The sequence below is a fragment of the Dermacentor albipictus genome, chromosome 10 (assembly GCF_038994185.2).
Source record: "Dermacentor albipictus isolate Rhodes 1998 colony chromosome 10, USDA_Dalb.pri_finalv2, whole genome shotgun sequence".
Taxonomy (NCBI): Eukaryota; Metazoa; Arthropoda; class Arachnida; order Ixodida; family Ixodidae; genus Dermacentor; species Dermacentor albipictus.
Window position 1 is genome coordinate 101,014,131 of NC_091830.1, and position 14,592 is coordinate 101,028,722.

Consider the following 14,592-nt stretch of genomic DNA (forward strand, 5'->3'; position numbering starts at 1 on the left):
ACTTGGCCATACGACAAGTTTGTTTTCGAGGCGTTCGGTCCCACTGCAGCGAAAATGTTGCCGGAAATCGGGCACTCCATTTTTGTTTCATAGAGAGCCTTTCTTCCACTAGGGCAGCGGATTTTCGCAGGGCGAGCTTGCTGTGGTTTGCGGATCAAAGCGATAGTGAACTCCAAAATGCAGTGTTGGCTTTGAGTGGGACTTACATTGATTGCAAAACCCACGGCTAATCACCCTTCCCCCCCAAGTGGCTCATTACAGCAGACAATCGTTCAGAAACACCGGCATCGTTGCGTATAGTATGGGAATGGTGCGTGTCACGTGAGTGCTCGCTTCGAGCTTGTGTTCTTCATTTTGATTGAATGAAGTCTCACCTAAGTGAGCGGGGGCCGATCCCGGAGGTAGTGCAATACCGGGCCGACCTGCGGCGGAGGTGAAGCAGGCTTCAAGCACTCCGCCAACTTCCAAAAATAGGTTTAATATCGTGGGTCCATATAGAACCCCTATCAGATATTAAGCTGATAAGAACAGAGTTTTTTATTCATGCTATTTAGAGTACATCAAAAATATGTGTTACAAAACCAAGGAGAAAACGAATAAAAGGTGTATAATCTAAAAACGCAAACAAATGGCTAAAAAAACTAGCTAGTGGTGTTAGTAATAAAAGACTAAAACTGTAAAGGTGTAAAACAGTGCAAAAAATGGCGCTTCTCTAAAAACATAAGATCATTAAGAGGTGCCGACATGGGCTCTAAAAATCTTTGTAGAGGCGCTGATTGTATCGCTGATGCACAGGCGTTTGAGTGTCCGTAGGCATGACCTACTACATAGCCTGCGCATCACCCGGTCGTTCCCCACATCCCAGCTGCCAAGGCAGCCGACGACCACCGCGTCCACCGTCACGCGTTGGAACCGGCGGAGGAGATGACGTTGTACAGGGGCGTACTTCTCCTCCTTAGCCTTCCGGGCGTCCTGGAATGCCTGCAGCCTGTTCTCGAAAGGGCAGCAGACGTCCAGGATGAGTGCCTCCTCTCCACGGGCCAGTACCAGGTCGGGCTTGAGTGATGTGTTGCCCACGACCTGGTTCTCCGCAATGACTGTAAACCGACCCAAGGCAGCCGTTTTTATTCTGGCGACGATGGTGTTATGACGCTCCGTCATAGCCCGGCGCTGCCGCATGCAGTGGCAAAGTACATGCGGCAGTGTGTCCTCCCCATACCCGCAGCGTCTGCATCTTTAGTCCGCTGCGGGTGCCCAGAGTCTTGTGGCATTGAGGGGGAGGAGATTTAGTCGGGCTCGATGCACGAAGCGCCAGTCGATGAAGCGGGTGTAGCGGCCGGACCTCATCAAATGGGAGTTTGCCGGGTCGGCCGCCACACACACCATCGCCTTGCCCTGGTTCGGTTTGTCTTGCAGAGTTCTGTCCCTTTCGGTGGAGAGGAGCGCCCGGATGGTCTTGACCAGCTTGTGGCGGTTCCTCGGTGACACAGAGGCCTCTCCGCAGTTGATGCGGGCTCCATGCTCCAAGAGCTCCTAGGCGACCGGAGGCGACGGGAGGCTTTCCGGGCCTCCGTCCACACAGACTGGACCTGTGTGGACGTTTGTCAGAAGTCGCCCTCCGTCTCGCCTGAGAGGTAAGCCTCCATGTCCTCGGTGTTCGCGGGTCGTCTCAGCCGCCTTGACACTACGCCCTCGAGCTCTCCTGCTGCACGCTCCCGGACCTCCACGTCGGTCGTCGTCAGTAGCTTGAAGGCTCCATCCACCCGAAAGATGTCGCTGAGCTCCGCCGCAAGTGGGATCCCTGCACTGCCAGCCTGAGAGCTTCCGTACAAGTATTCATTGGAAGCTCTGGCTGGCACGTACAGGGTCTTCTTGATGAGCGGGCGGAGCTCCTCGTCCAGGCGTTGCCACTCTCCTTTGCTGGCAAGGCCCACCCGCATGGCAAAGTTGAGGGCTGGATACAAAAATGTTTTGATAGCATCCAGCCTCTGCCATGGGGCGAGCATAGAGGAGAGCAGCTTTCTGCCCAGGTGGATGGCATCGTCGACCGTCGTTTCGTCCGGCAGCACCCTGAACCCCACTGGACGGCCCAGGAACTTGTGCCCCTGGAAGTCGCCAAGCGCCGGAATCGGGTCGCCACCCACGGTGAAAGAGGTGGGCCGTGTACCCACGGGGTGGCGACCAGACAGGTGTAGAGACCGGCACTTGGCGGCGTTGAGTCGCAGCCCGAGCCGGGCCGACAGGGCTGTTACACGGTCCAACCCAGGCAGCACACCAGCATTGGTCCAACCATGGCCCAATGCTGGCAAAAATTGGCACCAATGTTGGACCAATGTTGGCATATTGGCAAAGTGCAACCCAATCCAATGTTGGCCCAGCGTTAAAGCCAAGATTGGACCAATGTTATGCCAATGCAGCAGCCATCGTTGGACCAGCGTTAAAGCCAAGATTGGGCCAATGTTATGCCAATGCAGCAGCCATCGTGCTGCCAGCGTAGGACCAGCGTTAAAGCCAAGATTGGACCAATGTTATGCCAATGCAGCATTCATCGTAGGACCAGCGTTAAAGCCAAGATTGGGCCAATGTTATGCCAATGCAGCAGCCATCGTGCTGCCAGCGTAGGACCAGTGTTGAGCCATATCGTTGCCATTATTAATGCCAGCTTTGAGCCAATGCCCTTTGCATGACGAATATTCTAGATATGCTTGCTTTAGAGCACGCACATATTCTTACCGCAAACATTTTTCTAGCGGCATTTTTTGTAGCAATTGTCCCCTTACTGTCTTCCTCAATAGTAGCTAGGAAAGCTCGGCAAAAAGATGTCAAGCAGAAGTCATATATGATTGGAAATAATAAAAGAATACTGAAATTGACGTTTATGACAGTTTATTGCGAATAAATTTTCACAAACAGGCATTTTCCGTGGACCTAGATGGGTGACGCTCGGTTATCTTCAAACAGTTTATTTACAGGCACTGCCCTCAGGATAGGAATCGGGCAAGGTGCCGAGGACGGTGGGCTGGCCAGGGGTTTCAGGGCAGGGAGCTGACGTCGGTAGGCAGGTTTGTCAGTGCTTGGATGACAGCGGGCTTATCAGGCCCCCGAGGACCACGATAACGCGGTGGTTTCGTTGATATTGCCACCATATCCGATAGCGACTTCACCATTACTTGGAGGAAATGTTTGCTCTGTAAAATGAAAAGAAACAATGTCAGAGATATTGGTATGACAAATGTATGATGGAGAGTTTTCATTTGAAAAATCGCCATACTGCAACACTATTATAAATCGGAGCAGAGAGTTCGAAGGGGTGAATCAAGAAACTTTCTTGCAAGAGATTTGTCAAGTAACACTTCTTAATATTTCGACATATATGGCTTACCTTGTACAAGATGTAACGTAATATTTAGAACAGACATAAAATGCGCAGGATCCGTCCGCTTTGTTTACAGCTCACACCTAGTCAGCGTAGCGCTTTAAAATAAAAAATTGCAGCAAAACCTGCTGCAGCACAAAAAGCCTAGTTTCAGACTGTGTAGACGCAATGCAGCCTTCCTGCGAAATTTTTAATGTGGAAACCGAGAAGTTCCGTCAAGAAACACTAGTAAAAGGAGCATTTATTATACGAAAAGAAAGAAATACTGTCAGCTGGAAATGATGCTTGACCTATACCAGTGAGAAGAAGCGTGGTTCCTCGGTATCACTAGCAGGATCAGGCCGCACGCGTGGCTTGATAAAATCATATTCCTGGAATTTGGGTGAAATTCACAGATTTACACGTGGTTCTACTCCAGGCACTATTCAAAGGCTGCAAATAAAAAGAGCTATTTAATTACAGGCATTCTACATTAGCCAAGCCTGTTTCAGTAATATATATACCGCGTGATATTGCTTGGGTGATATAGCTTGGGTGATATTGCTTCTGATAAAACTTTTAACATGCGCGAAACAAATGCACTCACCATTGTATGATCCATGCTTCTTTGTATCCGAGTTCATCCCGCATCGAAGACGGTGCCCACGAGCGCCGACTTTTTTTCTAATTGTTGTTTCGCCTATATTAATTCTAACACTCACAAAAATTCGTGGCCACATTCTGCGTATTTCAAGATGTAGGCTTCTCAGTAGGAATGACGACCGCAAGCAAGAATTTTTCACGAGAGGAGTGCTCTGGCAAGAACGGACGGCAAGCACTCAGGCGGTGTTGCACCCAGTCGGCGTGCTAGCGACGCATAGAAGGAAAGAGTGAAAGGAAAGGGTGAACGAAGAATACGGCGTAAACGCCCCTTTCCCCCACTGGACCTAGCCCGAACGGGTTTTGGGGTGGCAGCGATGGAGGGCGACAAGGAGGACAATAGTGACCCCTCTGCTTTCCCCCATGCTTCCCAGAGCACCCAATTCGACACAGCAGCTTATGGCTGTCTGAACACTTGACTGATAACATTGACAGGCTCACCTGGGTGCGTGAAGGAGAGGCAAGGGGGGGCTAAAGGACGGAAAGCTAGGCCGAAAAAAAAAATCGGGAATGCGCCGTGCCTACTAAACGCAACGACAAGAGGTTGTTGACACGCAAATGCCAAAACGTGCAATTAATTTTTTTTTCTGTCAGGGGCATTCATACAAGGAGCTTACTACACATGCACGAACAAACAAATATATTAGAATAGGAGCATGATGTCGCCGCAACATGCCATGCATGCTAAACAAACTAACAATAGCTTCAGTAATGCATATCCGCTCCATCTCGATGCAATATAAAACGGTTCCATCAGCTCTGAGGCACTGTAATTCTCGATTCTCCTCAGAATCTTGACCCACTAAAGCCGCGGAGCGTACATGCAAAAAATACAATGCGCAGGCAAATTCGCAATACCGTTGCTTCTTATAGAAAGCTCAAGTTCTTATTCACGATCAATAAAGCAGCGGCTAAATTTATGCGACTTCCCCTGCTTGCTACGTGGTACACTGGCTTTTCTCTTTAGGGGACACATTTCGGTAAAGGAGAAGTGCAATAATGGCGGTGTACCATTCATGGAGTTGACATGGGAGAACATATTTTTGGTTCCTGCGCAGTGTGCCTGTGATCAGTGCGTTAGTTTTCAAAACACGTTGTTCAATCTCAGCAAGTCGTAGAGCACTAAAAGCCGACAAGGCGAAAATTAGCTTATTACGGGCCAATTTCCTCCAAAGAAAGCCAACTAGTAACCCATATTGGCAAATCCATACGAAAGTCGGTCCAATAATTCCCGCCTTGTTGAACGGCAGTGCCAATATTGTTTACTGACTGTGTAAAGTGGGCCAACATTGGATCTCTATCAGAATGGCACAGCCAATATTGTTTACTTACTGTGTAAAGTGGGCCAACATTGGATCTCTATCAGAATGGCATAGCCAATATTGTTTACTGACTGTGTAAAGTGGGCCAACATTGGATCTCTATCAGAATGGCACAGCCAATATTGTTTACCTACTGTGTACAGTGGGCCAACATTGGATCTCTATCAGAATGGCACAGCCAATATTGTTTACTGACTGTGTAAAGTGGGCCAACATTGGATCTCTATCAGAATGGCACAGCCAATATTGTTTACTTACTGTGTAAAGTGGGCCAACATTGGATCTCTATCAGAATGGCATAGCCAATATTGTTTACTGACTGTGTAAAGTGGGCCAACATTGGATCTCTATCAGAATGGCACAGCCAATATTGTTTACCTACTGTGTAAAGTGGGCCAACATTGGATCTCTATCAGAATGGCACAGCCAATATTGTTTACTGACTGTGTAAAGTGGGCCAACGTTGGATCTCTATCAGAATGGCACAGCCAATATTGGCGCCACGCTGTTAACCTTAGGCCAACATTGGGCCAGGAACCAGAATGGCACTGCCAATATTGGAACCACGCTGTTAATCTTAGGCCGTCATTGGGCCAAGAAGTGCCAATATGTTTCCAACGTTGGCCCAACCTGGCGTGCCGCCTGGGAAGCGGCTCTGCAGGGTGGTGGGATCCGTGGCCAGCAGCGTCAGATCATCGGCGTAGGCAAGGATGTTGTGCTGCCTATCGCCTCCCTGTACTGCACGGATGACCGGGTCCACCACCAGGTTGAAAAGCAGGCCGCTCAGAGGACAGCCCTGTCTCAGCCCAGCTCCGATGGCGATTGGCTCCGTAATGCCAGCTGCTGCCACGACGCAGGTGGTGTTGGCGCGGTAGAGGTCTTCAACGATGGTAGCAAAGGCCTCCCCCGCGCAGGCGCCGCGGACAGCGTCGACGAGGGCCTGATGGGCGACCGAGCCGAAAGCGTTGGCAAAATCGAGGAACCCCACGCACAGCTCCCCACCTCCTGTCCTGGCATCATCCAGGCGTCCCTGCAGCACGAAGTTGTGTTCAAACACCCCATCGTGCGGCAGGAAGCCCTTCTGACACCTGGACAGTACCGCATGGTCGCCCAACCACCTCTGCAGCCGGGTGGTGAGACACCCGGCATACAGTTTGGCAATTGTGCGACCAAGGGCAATGGGTCGCCAGTTTGTGGGGTCCTCGCGGTCGCCCTTCTTGTAGATCAGGATAGTCCTCGTCGACTTCCAGCTCAGGGGCGTGCGGCGGTATTGGAGGCATACGTTGTATACCGCCGCCAGGAACCTGCCCTCAGGGTCCACCTGCCTCCAGTGGTGGTACGTGAGGCGGTCCTCCCCTGGAGCTGTACTCTCGCATTTACGGAGCTTGGCTGCGACTTCTTCCGGTGTAAAGGGGCACAAGTCCAGTTCTTCGGTGGCTGGAAGCCTTGACCTCAGGATGCTGGTATCCACGGGCGTTGGTGACCAGAGGTTAGAGTAGTGGTCCTGCAGTGCGTGGGGGTCGATCGGACAGAGCTGGGACGGGCCTTCAGTGATTAACCGCACTGCCCGGCGCCGGTTCCTTCTGTATAGAGTTTGGATCTGCTGGGGGTTGTCGGGGTTCACCTCACGCCTCCGTGATTGGCGCGAGTCCCCGACTGGCAGCCGCAGGTGTTTGGTTCCGGCTGCAATGGCACGGTCGAGGATGTTTTTAAACCGTGCCCACTCCCCAGCAGACTCAGGCAACCAGCTCAATGCCCGCAGCTCTGCCGTTTCGTCCGCTAAGGTCCACGCACTGCCCTCTGGCCGTGTGGTACCAGCATGTTCGTCCTGGGTCCCGAAGTCCTGGGTGCTTCCGTCATGGTCCTGCACCTCTGCCCTGCCTGGGGAGAGCTCCTGCATGGCCGCCGGGTCGTGAGCCTCGGAGACTGGTGCTCCCGGGCTGCCTCGGTTGGACGGCAGCGATGGTGTTGGAGAAGGAGAGGCCGAGGTCGCGGTCCGCCCTGACTGGTTTGGCGTCCGCGGAGAAGGTGCCTCGGCCATCTCGCCATCGCTGCTGTGTCCGGGTGTTCCCAGAGGTGCCACGGGAGACGGCTCCGGGTCGGCGGCCTGCCCGGTGGCCACTGCTGGTGTTCCAAGAGGGTCCTCAGCGGGACCCTCGGTGCTGTCCTGCTCTGCTGCGGGGGTGCTGTCGTTGTCCTGCTCTGACGCACCAGTGGCAGCACCCGCGGCGAGATCACGCCTGGCTGCCAGTGCCGCCTCCCTCCTGTGCCACTGCTCGTGGTTGCTCAAGCCCCTCCTTGTGGGGAAGGACATTGAGCAACTGCCACACTGGTGTGGCAGGGCAGCATGGGGGGCGGCAGTCGAGTTGGCTGCAGCCAGGCAGGCGTGAGAGGCTGGTCGAAGCCCCAGTGTCTCGCCGCAGATGCTGCACACGTTGATGGTGCGCCGCATCCTGGTGCCGTGTTCGAGTTCTAGGTGCCGCTGGAGGGACTGCCGCCGCGCTGTCCATTTGGCCGCGGCATAGGCAGCTCGGCAGCCCTCTTCGCAGCACCGGACCGTGTGGGGCACGGGAAAGAACACCGTGAGGGTGCCTTCCTCACGGGCCGGCTGGCGTTCCTGCCCAGGGGCGTTGGGGTCGCCATCGTCTTCGCTGATGTCATGGGCCGTGCGGCCGTGGCCCCCAAGATCCATTGAATGGTCTTACCTTCCGGACCCGGCGGCTCTCCTTAAAGGAGGCCAGGTCCGGAGGCTAGGGGGCCACCAGGGATGGCAGCGAGTGGGCCGGGCCCATGACAGACGATGGCGAAGGCAGGGGCCAGCCGGTTGTGCCCCAGCACAGCACCAGTCGGGACGGCAGGACCAACAGGCACCCCGCAGGCAGGCAGCAGCAAGCAGTGGTCAGGCCGAGCGGGGCAGGAGTCTCCGGGGGGCGGCAGGCAGCGCCAGGCAGCGGCAGGACCAGGAAGCGGGCCGGTGTGGGTCGTCCAGGGGCCACCAGGTAGCAGCACGTGGGCTGTCCTGGAGGCAGTGCAGCAGGGAGCCGAGGGCCTGGAAAGATAGGGCTGGGATAGGGGAAGACACTGCTATAACCGGAGCAGGTATCCGGGCGCCTCTACAAAGATAAGTGTGTCAAAGGCCGGGCAAGCCAGCTGCATTGACTACACTTTGATCTTAGCCAAAAGGCCGAGAAGCGATCTTCATTTTGATTGAATGAAGTCTCACCTAAGTGAGCGGGGGCCGATCCCGGAGGTAGTGCAATAGCGGGCCGACCTGCGGCGGAGGTGAAGCAGGCTTCAGGCACTCCGCCAACTTCTAAAAATAGGTTTAATATCGTGGGTCCATATAGAACCCGTATCAGATATTAAGCTGATAAGAACAGATACTACACACAGGGAATTTTATTAACATGTTACTGACATGTCAAAAATCTATGTACATCAGTCTAATGTACAGTGTACTGAAACAAATGGCTTACAACAAAATGGACAACCAGTACATATGATGATATATACAATGCATATGATCGTGGTATATACAAGAGTAGCTTTTCCGTGAAAGGTTTATTGGCACAGTTCTTTGCGAGTAAATGCAATTTACACGTTGTATGAACAGAGGATCACCGACAATACACTGTGTGGTTTGTACACTTGACAGCATGCACGTAGGCAAATAACACTACCAGACCCCTTGGGGCTGGTTGTCTATAAATCAGGAATTCACGTGGTTTGACTACATTTTCACAACAAGACTTGATTCTTTCCCTGTTGAGTTCGTAGATTACTCCCCCTTTGTATAATTGTCATCTACATTGTGTTTATTTGCTGGAAGTGTATCTCCTAGCTGCGAGAGAATTGTATCGATAGGAGGAGGCATGAATGCATGGTATTAGACGTGGCTCATGGGCGCTATGATTTTGTCATTTTTGATACTCCAAAACCGCGTGTGCCACTTTCGAAGAAACTGGTCTCCTCCATTTCTAGCGAGCTCTTTGGATAAAATCCTTTTCATCCATATCCGTGTGTATTTTAGCACGGGGTAGACGGCTCTTTGCGGGCGCCTCTTCAACTCAGCCTGTCCTCGTCTTTTCCAGATACAAAACATGATTACGAGTGTCAAAAGCTTCTCAAAGCGAGATTTCTTGGTCACCTGATGGAGTAATCTGCATTTGAATGTGTTGCTTGCTACCCTCCAGACCGCTTTGGCCGGTCCGCACTCCGTGAGGGCATGTTTTTGGGTTTCTGGTTGATCGCAGTTGGGGCACCGGTCTGTTTCAGTTATTCCCAGGTGCTTTAGTCGTGCTTTCGTGGGTAGTACGCCCCATCTTCTTTGCCATTCGAAGTCTCGTATTGGTCCCGGTAAGTCCGTTTGTGCCCACCATTTCCATTTTGCCGGGGTGCTTTTCATTGCTTCTTCTAGTTCAAGTTCTGTTATTGCTATGGCGGCATTGACTTCGGCTGGCTTGACAGCTGCTATAGGGGTGTCCGGGCACAATTCTTCAATAGCTTTACAGGTGTGAACTGCGTCCTTATAAAATTCTAGTGGCCGTTCGGCGCGTGGACCATACCATTTGACTGGTGCCACAAAACGATCCAGTGTGCTGAGCCAATAGTGTAGCGCCGTGATGCCCACATACTGGTCGCTGTTTAGCAGTGTTGCGAGTGTTTTGGCCGCTAGGATTCTTGCTGTCTGGGCAACATTGGTAATTGTTAGTCCCCCCCTCTGTTTAGGTAGCCGTAGAATCCGTCGGGGTAGGGGTGCGGTCTTCTTTTGTCACAAGTATATACTGATAAGGGATTCCAGTTTTTTGGCCACTAACTTTGGCATTCGTGTGATCCTCGCCGCATAGAAGGCGGGTGCGCACATCTTGGCTTTGATGATTTCTGCTTTTTCTATAAGACTAAGTTCCGGGGTTGTTGTTTCCTCTGCTACTTTTCGTGCTTTATTGAGGGGATCTATCCAACTTTTCGCCGAGACGTTTCCCGCTTCAAACCAGAGGCCGAGTACTTTAACCGCTTCCAAGAATTGTATGTCAGGTAAGTCGCGTTCAGAAAAGGAGCTAAAACGGAGTGCTTTGCTTTTTTTTCGTTTATTTTGGCGCCGGAGAGGGTGGCGTAGTCATTGAAAATGTGTATTGCTGTTCTGTAGCTGCTTTCATCTCTAATAAAAAGGCATATGTCGTGCGCAAATGCCGAGATTTTCACTTCGTGGGATCCCGGTAATGGGAAATCCCGGATCCTTGAGTCTTCGTTGATTTTCCGCAACAAGGGATCTAATGCTAATACAAACAAGCTGGGCGATAAGGCGCAGCCTTGGCGTACACCCTTGTTTATGGAAAAACGTCTGGATACTTTGTTGTTGATTAGGATCTCGCTTTGGGCATCGCGATAAAGTGTTCGGATGATGTCAATGAACTCTTGTGGGAAGCCAAAAGACTGCATTACGCGAAACATATATGCCTGACGCATGTTATCAAAGGCTTTTTCTTGGTCGAGGGTTACAAAGGCGCCTTTGTACTGTTTTGTTTTGGCGTACGCGAAAACATCGCGGGTGAGGGTCAAGGCCGCAAAAATGGACCTGCCCGAGATTGCCGCTGCCTGGAAATCGGATATGATGGTTGGTGTGATATCGCTTAATCTGTTTGCTAGTATGGACGTGGCGATCTTATAATCTGCATTGAGTAACGTCACTGGGCGCCAGGCGTTAACGTCAAGTGGGTCAGCATTGGCCTTGAGAAGAAGGACAATTCTTCCTCGCGTGAAAGATGCAGGTTTTCTGTGGTTCGTAATGACGTCATTCAGTGTTTTAACTAAGCGTTCGCCTATCTCGGGGAAGAACTCATGGTAAAAGCCGATAAGGATTCCGTCCGGTCCGGGGGCCGATTCTTTGTTCATGTTGCGGATTACCCGCAAGGCCTCTTCTTTTGTGATTGGTGCATACAATAGACTTGCGTCTTCGTCTTTGAGTTGTGGGAGTCGAGGAAACCACGAGTACGTGGTAAGTACGGGCTGGTCGTCTTTTTCCTGCAGGATTTCTGGGAAGTGGTCTACAAAGATCTTTTCTATGGCTGTCTGGTCTGTTATTATGTCTCCATTGTGGGAGCGTATTCGCCTGATGTTGATCTTGACTCTCGTTTGATTGGCTTCGTGCTGAATGCTTCCATCAATTATGGACTGCTGTCCTTGTAGTCCCATTGGTTGGTTCGATCCCTGTTTTAGTTCTTTCATGATCTCTCGGTATCTGTCACGCATGTCGCTAAGATATTCTTGTGTACAAAAGGTTAGGTCGCCCCCTCTTTTTATTATGAGGATCCGTCTGGAAATTTCGTTTAGTTTGGCAGTGAGTTTCAGTTTTCTATTTCTTCCTGCGTCCATTAGAATGTCTTTCCATTGATTTTTCAGATCATCCCACTCTGTGTCTTCTGGAGAAGATGCCATGCATCTTGCGAGGTTCTGTCTAATGGTCTGGCATGCTTCAGGGTCCCGTGTGAGGTTGGCGTCCATTTTCCATCTGTTTGGTAGCGGCGCTGGCCCACTCTGTCCTTTGATCTTTAGACTTAGGGGTCTATGGTCGCTGAAAGGTTTGAATCCTTCCGGGCCATTAATGATATGGATGTCCAAAACCTCGGAGAGCAATTCTGCAGAGACATAGGCTCGGTCAAGACGGGAATGTGTAGACCCACAGGAGCGGGTACTCTCAAACAAGTTGCCGTGTGCTACTACCCAAGCGTCTGACAAATTGTAGTATACTAGTAATTTGCGTAGCTCCCTTGCGTGGTGGTGGGGTTTCCCCTGCCCCGGTCCTCTGATATCACGAAAGGCGTCCAGGACGCAGTTGAAGTCTCCCATCAACACACAAGGTAACTTGGTGGGTATGTAGTCCCAGAGATCCTTAAAGAAATCATTGGTTAGGTTTCGAGAAACCGGGGCATACACGTTGATTATTCGAATTTTCTGGTTGCCTATGTACATGTCCAGGCATATGATGCGGCCCTTCGTGTCATAGGTACAAAAGGTCTTGTTGCGGAAACGCCCAGACACAAAAACTACACCTGTGCCACACGATTTGGAACACGTGAGAGAAAAAAAGGCGTCTACTCCGTTTTGTTGACGAAAAGATACCACATCTTGTGGAGTACGTATATTCGTTTCTTGTAGAAAAAGAATGTCAATGCCCTTTTCTCGGGCGAAAGAAAGAAGCTGTCTTTGCTTATAGAGTTTGCGCAATCCTCTAACGTTAAACGAGGCGCAATGGAGGCATTCCATTGAGAGAAGCAAAAGAAAAAGGAAAAGAAAAACAGTCCTACAAGAGGTGGGGGGTACCGACGAGCGGTTGAAAGTTGTGTCAGATTTAGTGGTAGACTGGTGGTTCGTACTATTCATTGCCACGCCCGTATTTTTCCTCCCTTTCGCTTGCTCCGCATCGCCTACCGGTTACGATTGTGGTTAATAGCGCCAATCTTATCTGCCGATAGTAGTGGCTTGAGCGGCTTCGTCCCATTCACATCGTAGCGGGGTGCATTACGTGACACCTCTGTTTTGTTCGTGTGAGAGGCGGCTTACAGGACCCCGCCCTCTCCCCCTTTCCCACTCTGCGCCGATACTTCCATATCGCTATCCGAGGAATCAGCTTTCTCGATTGCCGGTGATGTTTTTCTCGGTTTTTTGTGTGTCGACGTTTTAGCATCGCCCTCGCTACTGGATAGCTCCCCTTTCTTCCGCCGTTGCGTGTTTGGGCTTTCGCTTTGTTTGCCGTGACCTTGTTCTTGGTTCCTGTTTTTCCGTGACGATCTAGAATGTTGTCTTGGTTCATTCTTAAAGGGATTATTGGTTGGCGTCGTTTTTGCTTCTTGCCTACTCTGGTGGGTCGCAGGACCTTTGTTTGCCGTTGTTTGTATGCCTGCCGCCGGCGTAGCTTGTGGGGAGGGGGGCGGAGGCATGTCGCGATGTTCTTCCATCTCTGGCACGCGGTAGCGTCCGCTGCTCACAATCGGTTGTTCCCCTAAGTTTGTTTTCTTTGTCGTATGTGGTCCAGAAGGTTGTTTATCGTGCACTAGTTTTGAGGCCTGCGTGGTGCGATTAGGTTCAGGCGCTTGGGGGATCGGCTCTGACGCGAGGCATTCAGTTGTTTTGTTCTTGTCTTGAACTGCATTCGTTTCGCTATCAGTGACAGTCGTAGTGTCACTCATGTCACCTGAGGAGCTAGATGGCGAGGGTTCCTCGGTTGTTTTCCCCTCTGTCGAATCGACAGGGCTGGTTGACTTGTTCGTTTCTGTGCCTGTATTGTCCGATGATTCCTGGCTGCTGGTATCGCTTGGCGTTTTGCCATTCCAATAGTCCCGTCGGGGGGTTGGAGGCTTTGTCTCGCGGGGATGAAGCACTTGTAACCCAGAAGTTTTCGGTAAGGCTGGAAAATCTTTCTCCGATGGTGTGTCGCGTGCTGACGTTACGTCTGCCTGTGGGAGTGCAGACACCGCCCCCGCGTACGATTTCGCATACGCACGGCTGCGAAAGCACGCGCGCTTGCCATGATGTCCTCCGCATTTCCGGCATTGCTCGTCACATTCCGCGTCGCTGTGCCCGAAGGTGCCACAACGCTTACAGAACGCGGCCGTGCATGCATTAGCCATGTGGGACCCGTCCCCACAGCGTGCACAAACGCGGCGCATGCCCCGATATTCGCACATGATGCGGAATCCCTGGACTGTCAAGAAGTTCGGTATGGGCCTGGTCATCTCTATCCTTACCACGCGCACTCCGTTTAATTTGTTGGACCGGTTGTTGGCCTTCGCAAAGGAAACACTTTTGATTTTGCCATATTGCTGTAAGGCGAATGACAACGATTCCGCGGACAAGTACACGGGATAGCGATAGACGTTAACAAAAGTCACTGGTGGGCCGACCGCGTCGACTGGCACTTTAACATCGTTGACAAAAAATCCTTCCGCAACCATTAAAGCAGTCGCCTGTGTGGCATTGCGGGTACACACGAGACATTTTGCCCCGCCCATATGCTGTAGAGCCAAGACGCTATCCTCCCCAGCTGTACGCTCTACCGCGTCGATAAGATCGTCAATGGAAATGTCTCCGTCAGGAGCGTCAAACAAAAAACAATTTTCCCTCAAAGGGGTCTCACTGCTATGCTCAATGCTGGGGGGCGTTGCCATGCTGCTGCTGGCGTGGCTCCTCCGAGACTCGTATCGGAACTGGGTTCCACTTGTGACGTACAGCTGGCGCTGAGCGCTGCTGTACACTGGT

General features: G+C 51.6%; 1 protein-coding gene, 2 non-coding genes and 1 pseudogene across 3 annotated transcripts; all 4 read right to left on the minus strand.

The window, feature by feature from the left end:
• Positions 1–379: 379 nt before the first annotated feature.
• On the minus strand, positions 380–570 carry LOC135908053 (U2 spliceosomal RNA). Its single transcript, XR_010566182.1, has one exon. It is a non-coding gene; the product is annotated as a U2 spliceosomal RNA (small nuclear RNA).
• A 5,344-nt stretch (positions 571–5,914) lies between these two features.
• Positions 5,915–8,029, minus strand: LOC139050362 (uncharacterized). The gene has a single exon (XM_070526603.1). It carries the CDS (start codon positions 8,027–8,029, stop codon positions 5,915–5,917), a length of 2,115 nt encoding a protein of 704 aa, XP_070382704.1.
• A 311-nt stretch (positions 8,030–8,340) lies between these two features.
• On the minus strand, positions 8,341–8,533 carry LOC135908060 (U2 spliceosomal RNA). The gene has a single exon (XR_010566187.1). It is a non-coding gene; the product is annotated as a U2 spliceosomal RNA (small nuclear RNA).
• Positions 8,534–8,565: 32 nt separating this feature from the next.
• Positions 8,566–8,770, minus strand: LOC135908067 (U2 spliceosomal RNA; annotated as a pseudogene).
• Positions 8,771–14,592: the final 5,822 nt, after the last annotated feature.

What these genes read in the sequence shown, in the direction of transcription:
- LOC139050362 (XM_070526603.1), bottom strand. Translation starts at nt 8,029, where the DNA reads ATGGATCTTGGGGGCCACGGCCGCACGGCCCATGACATCAGCGAAGAC.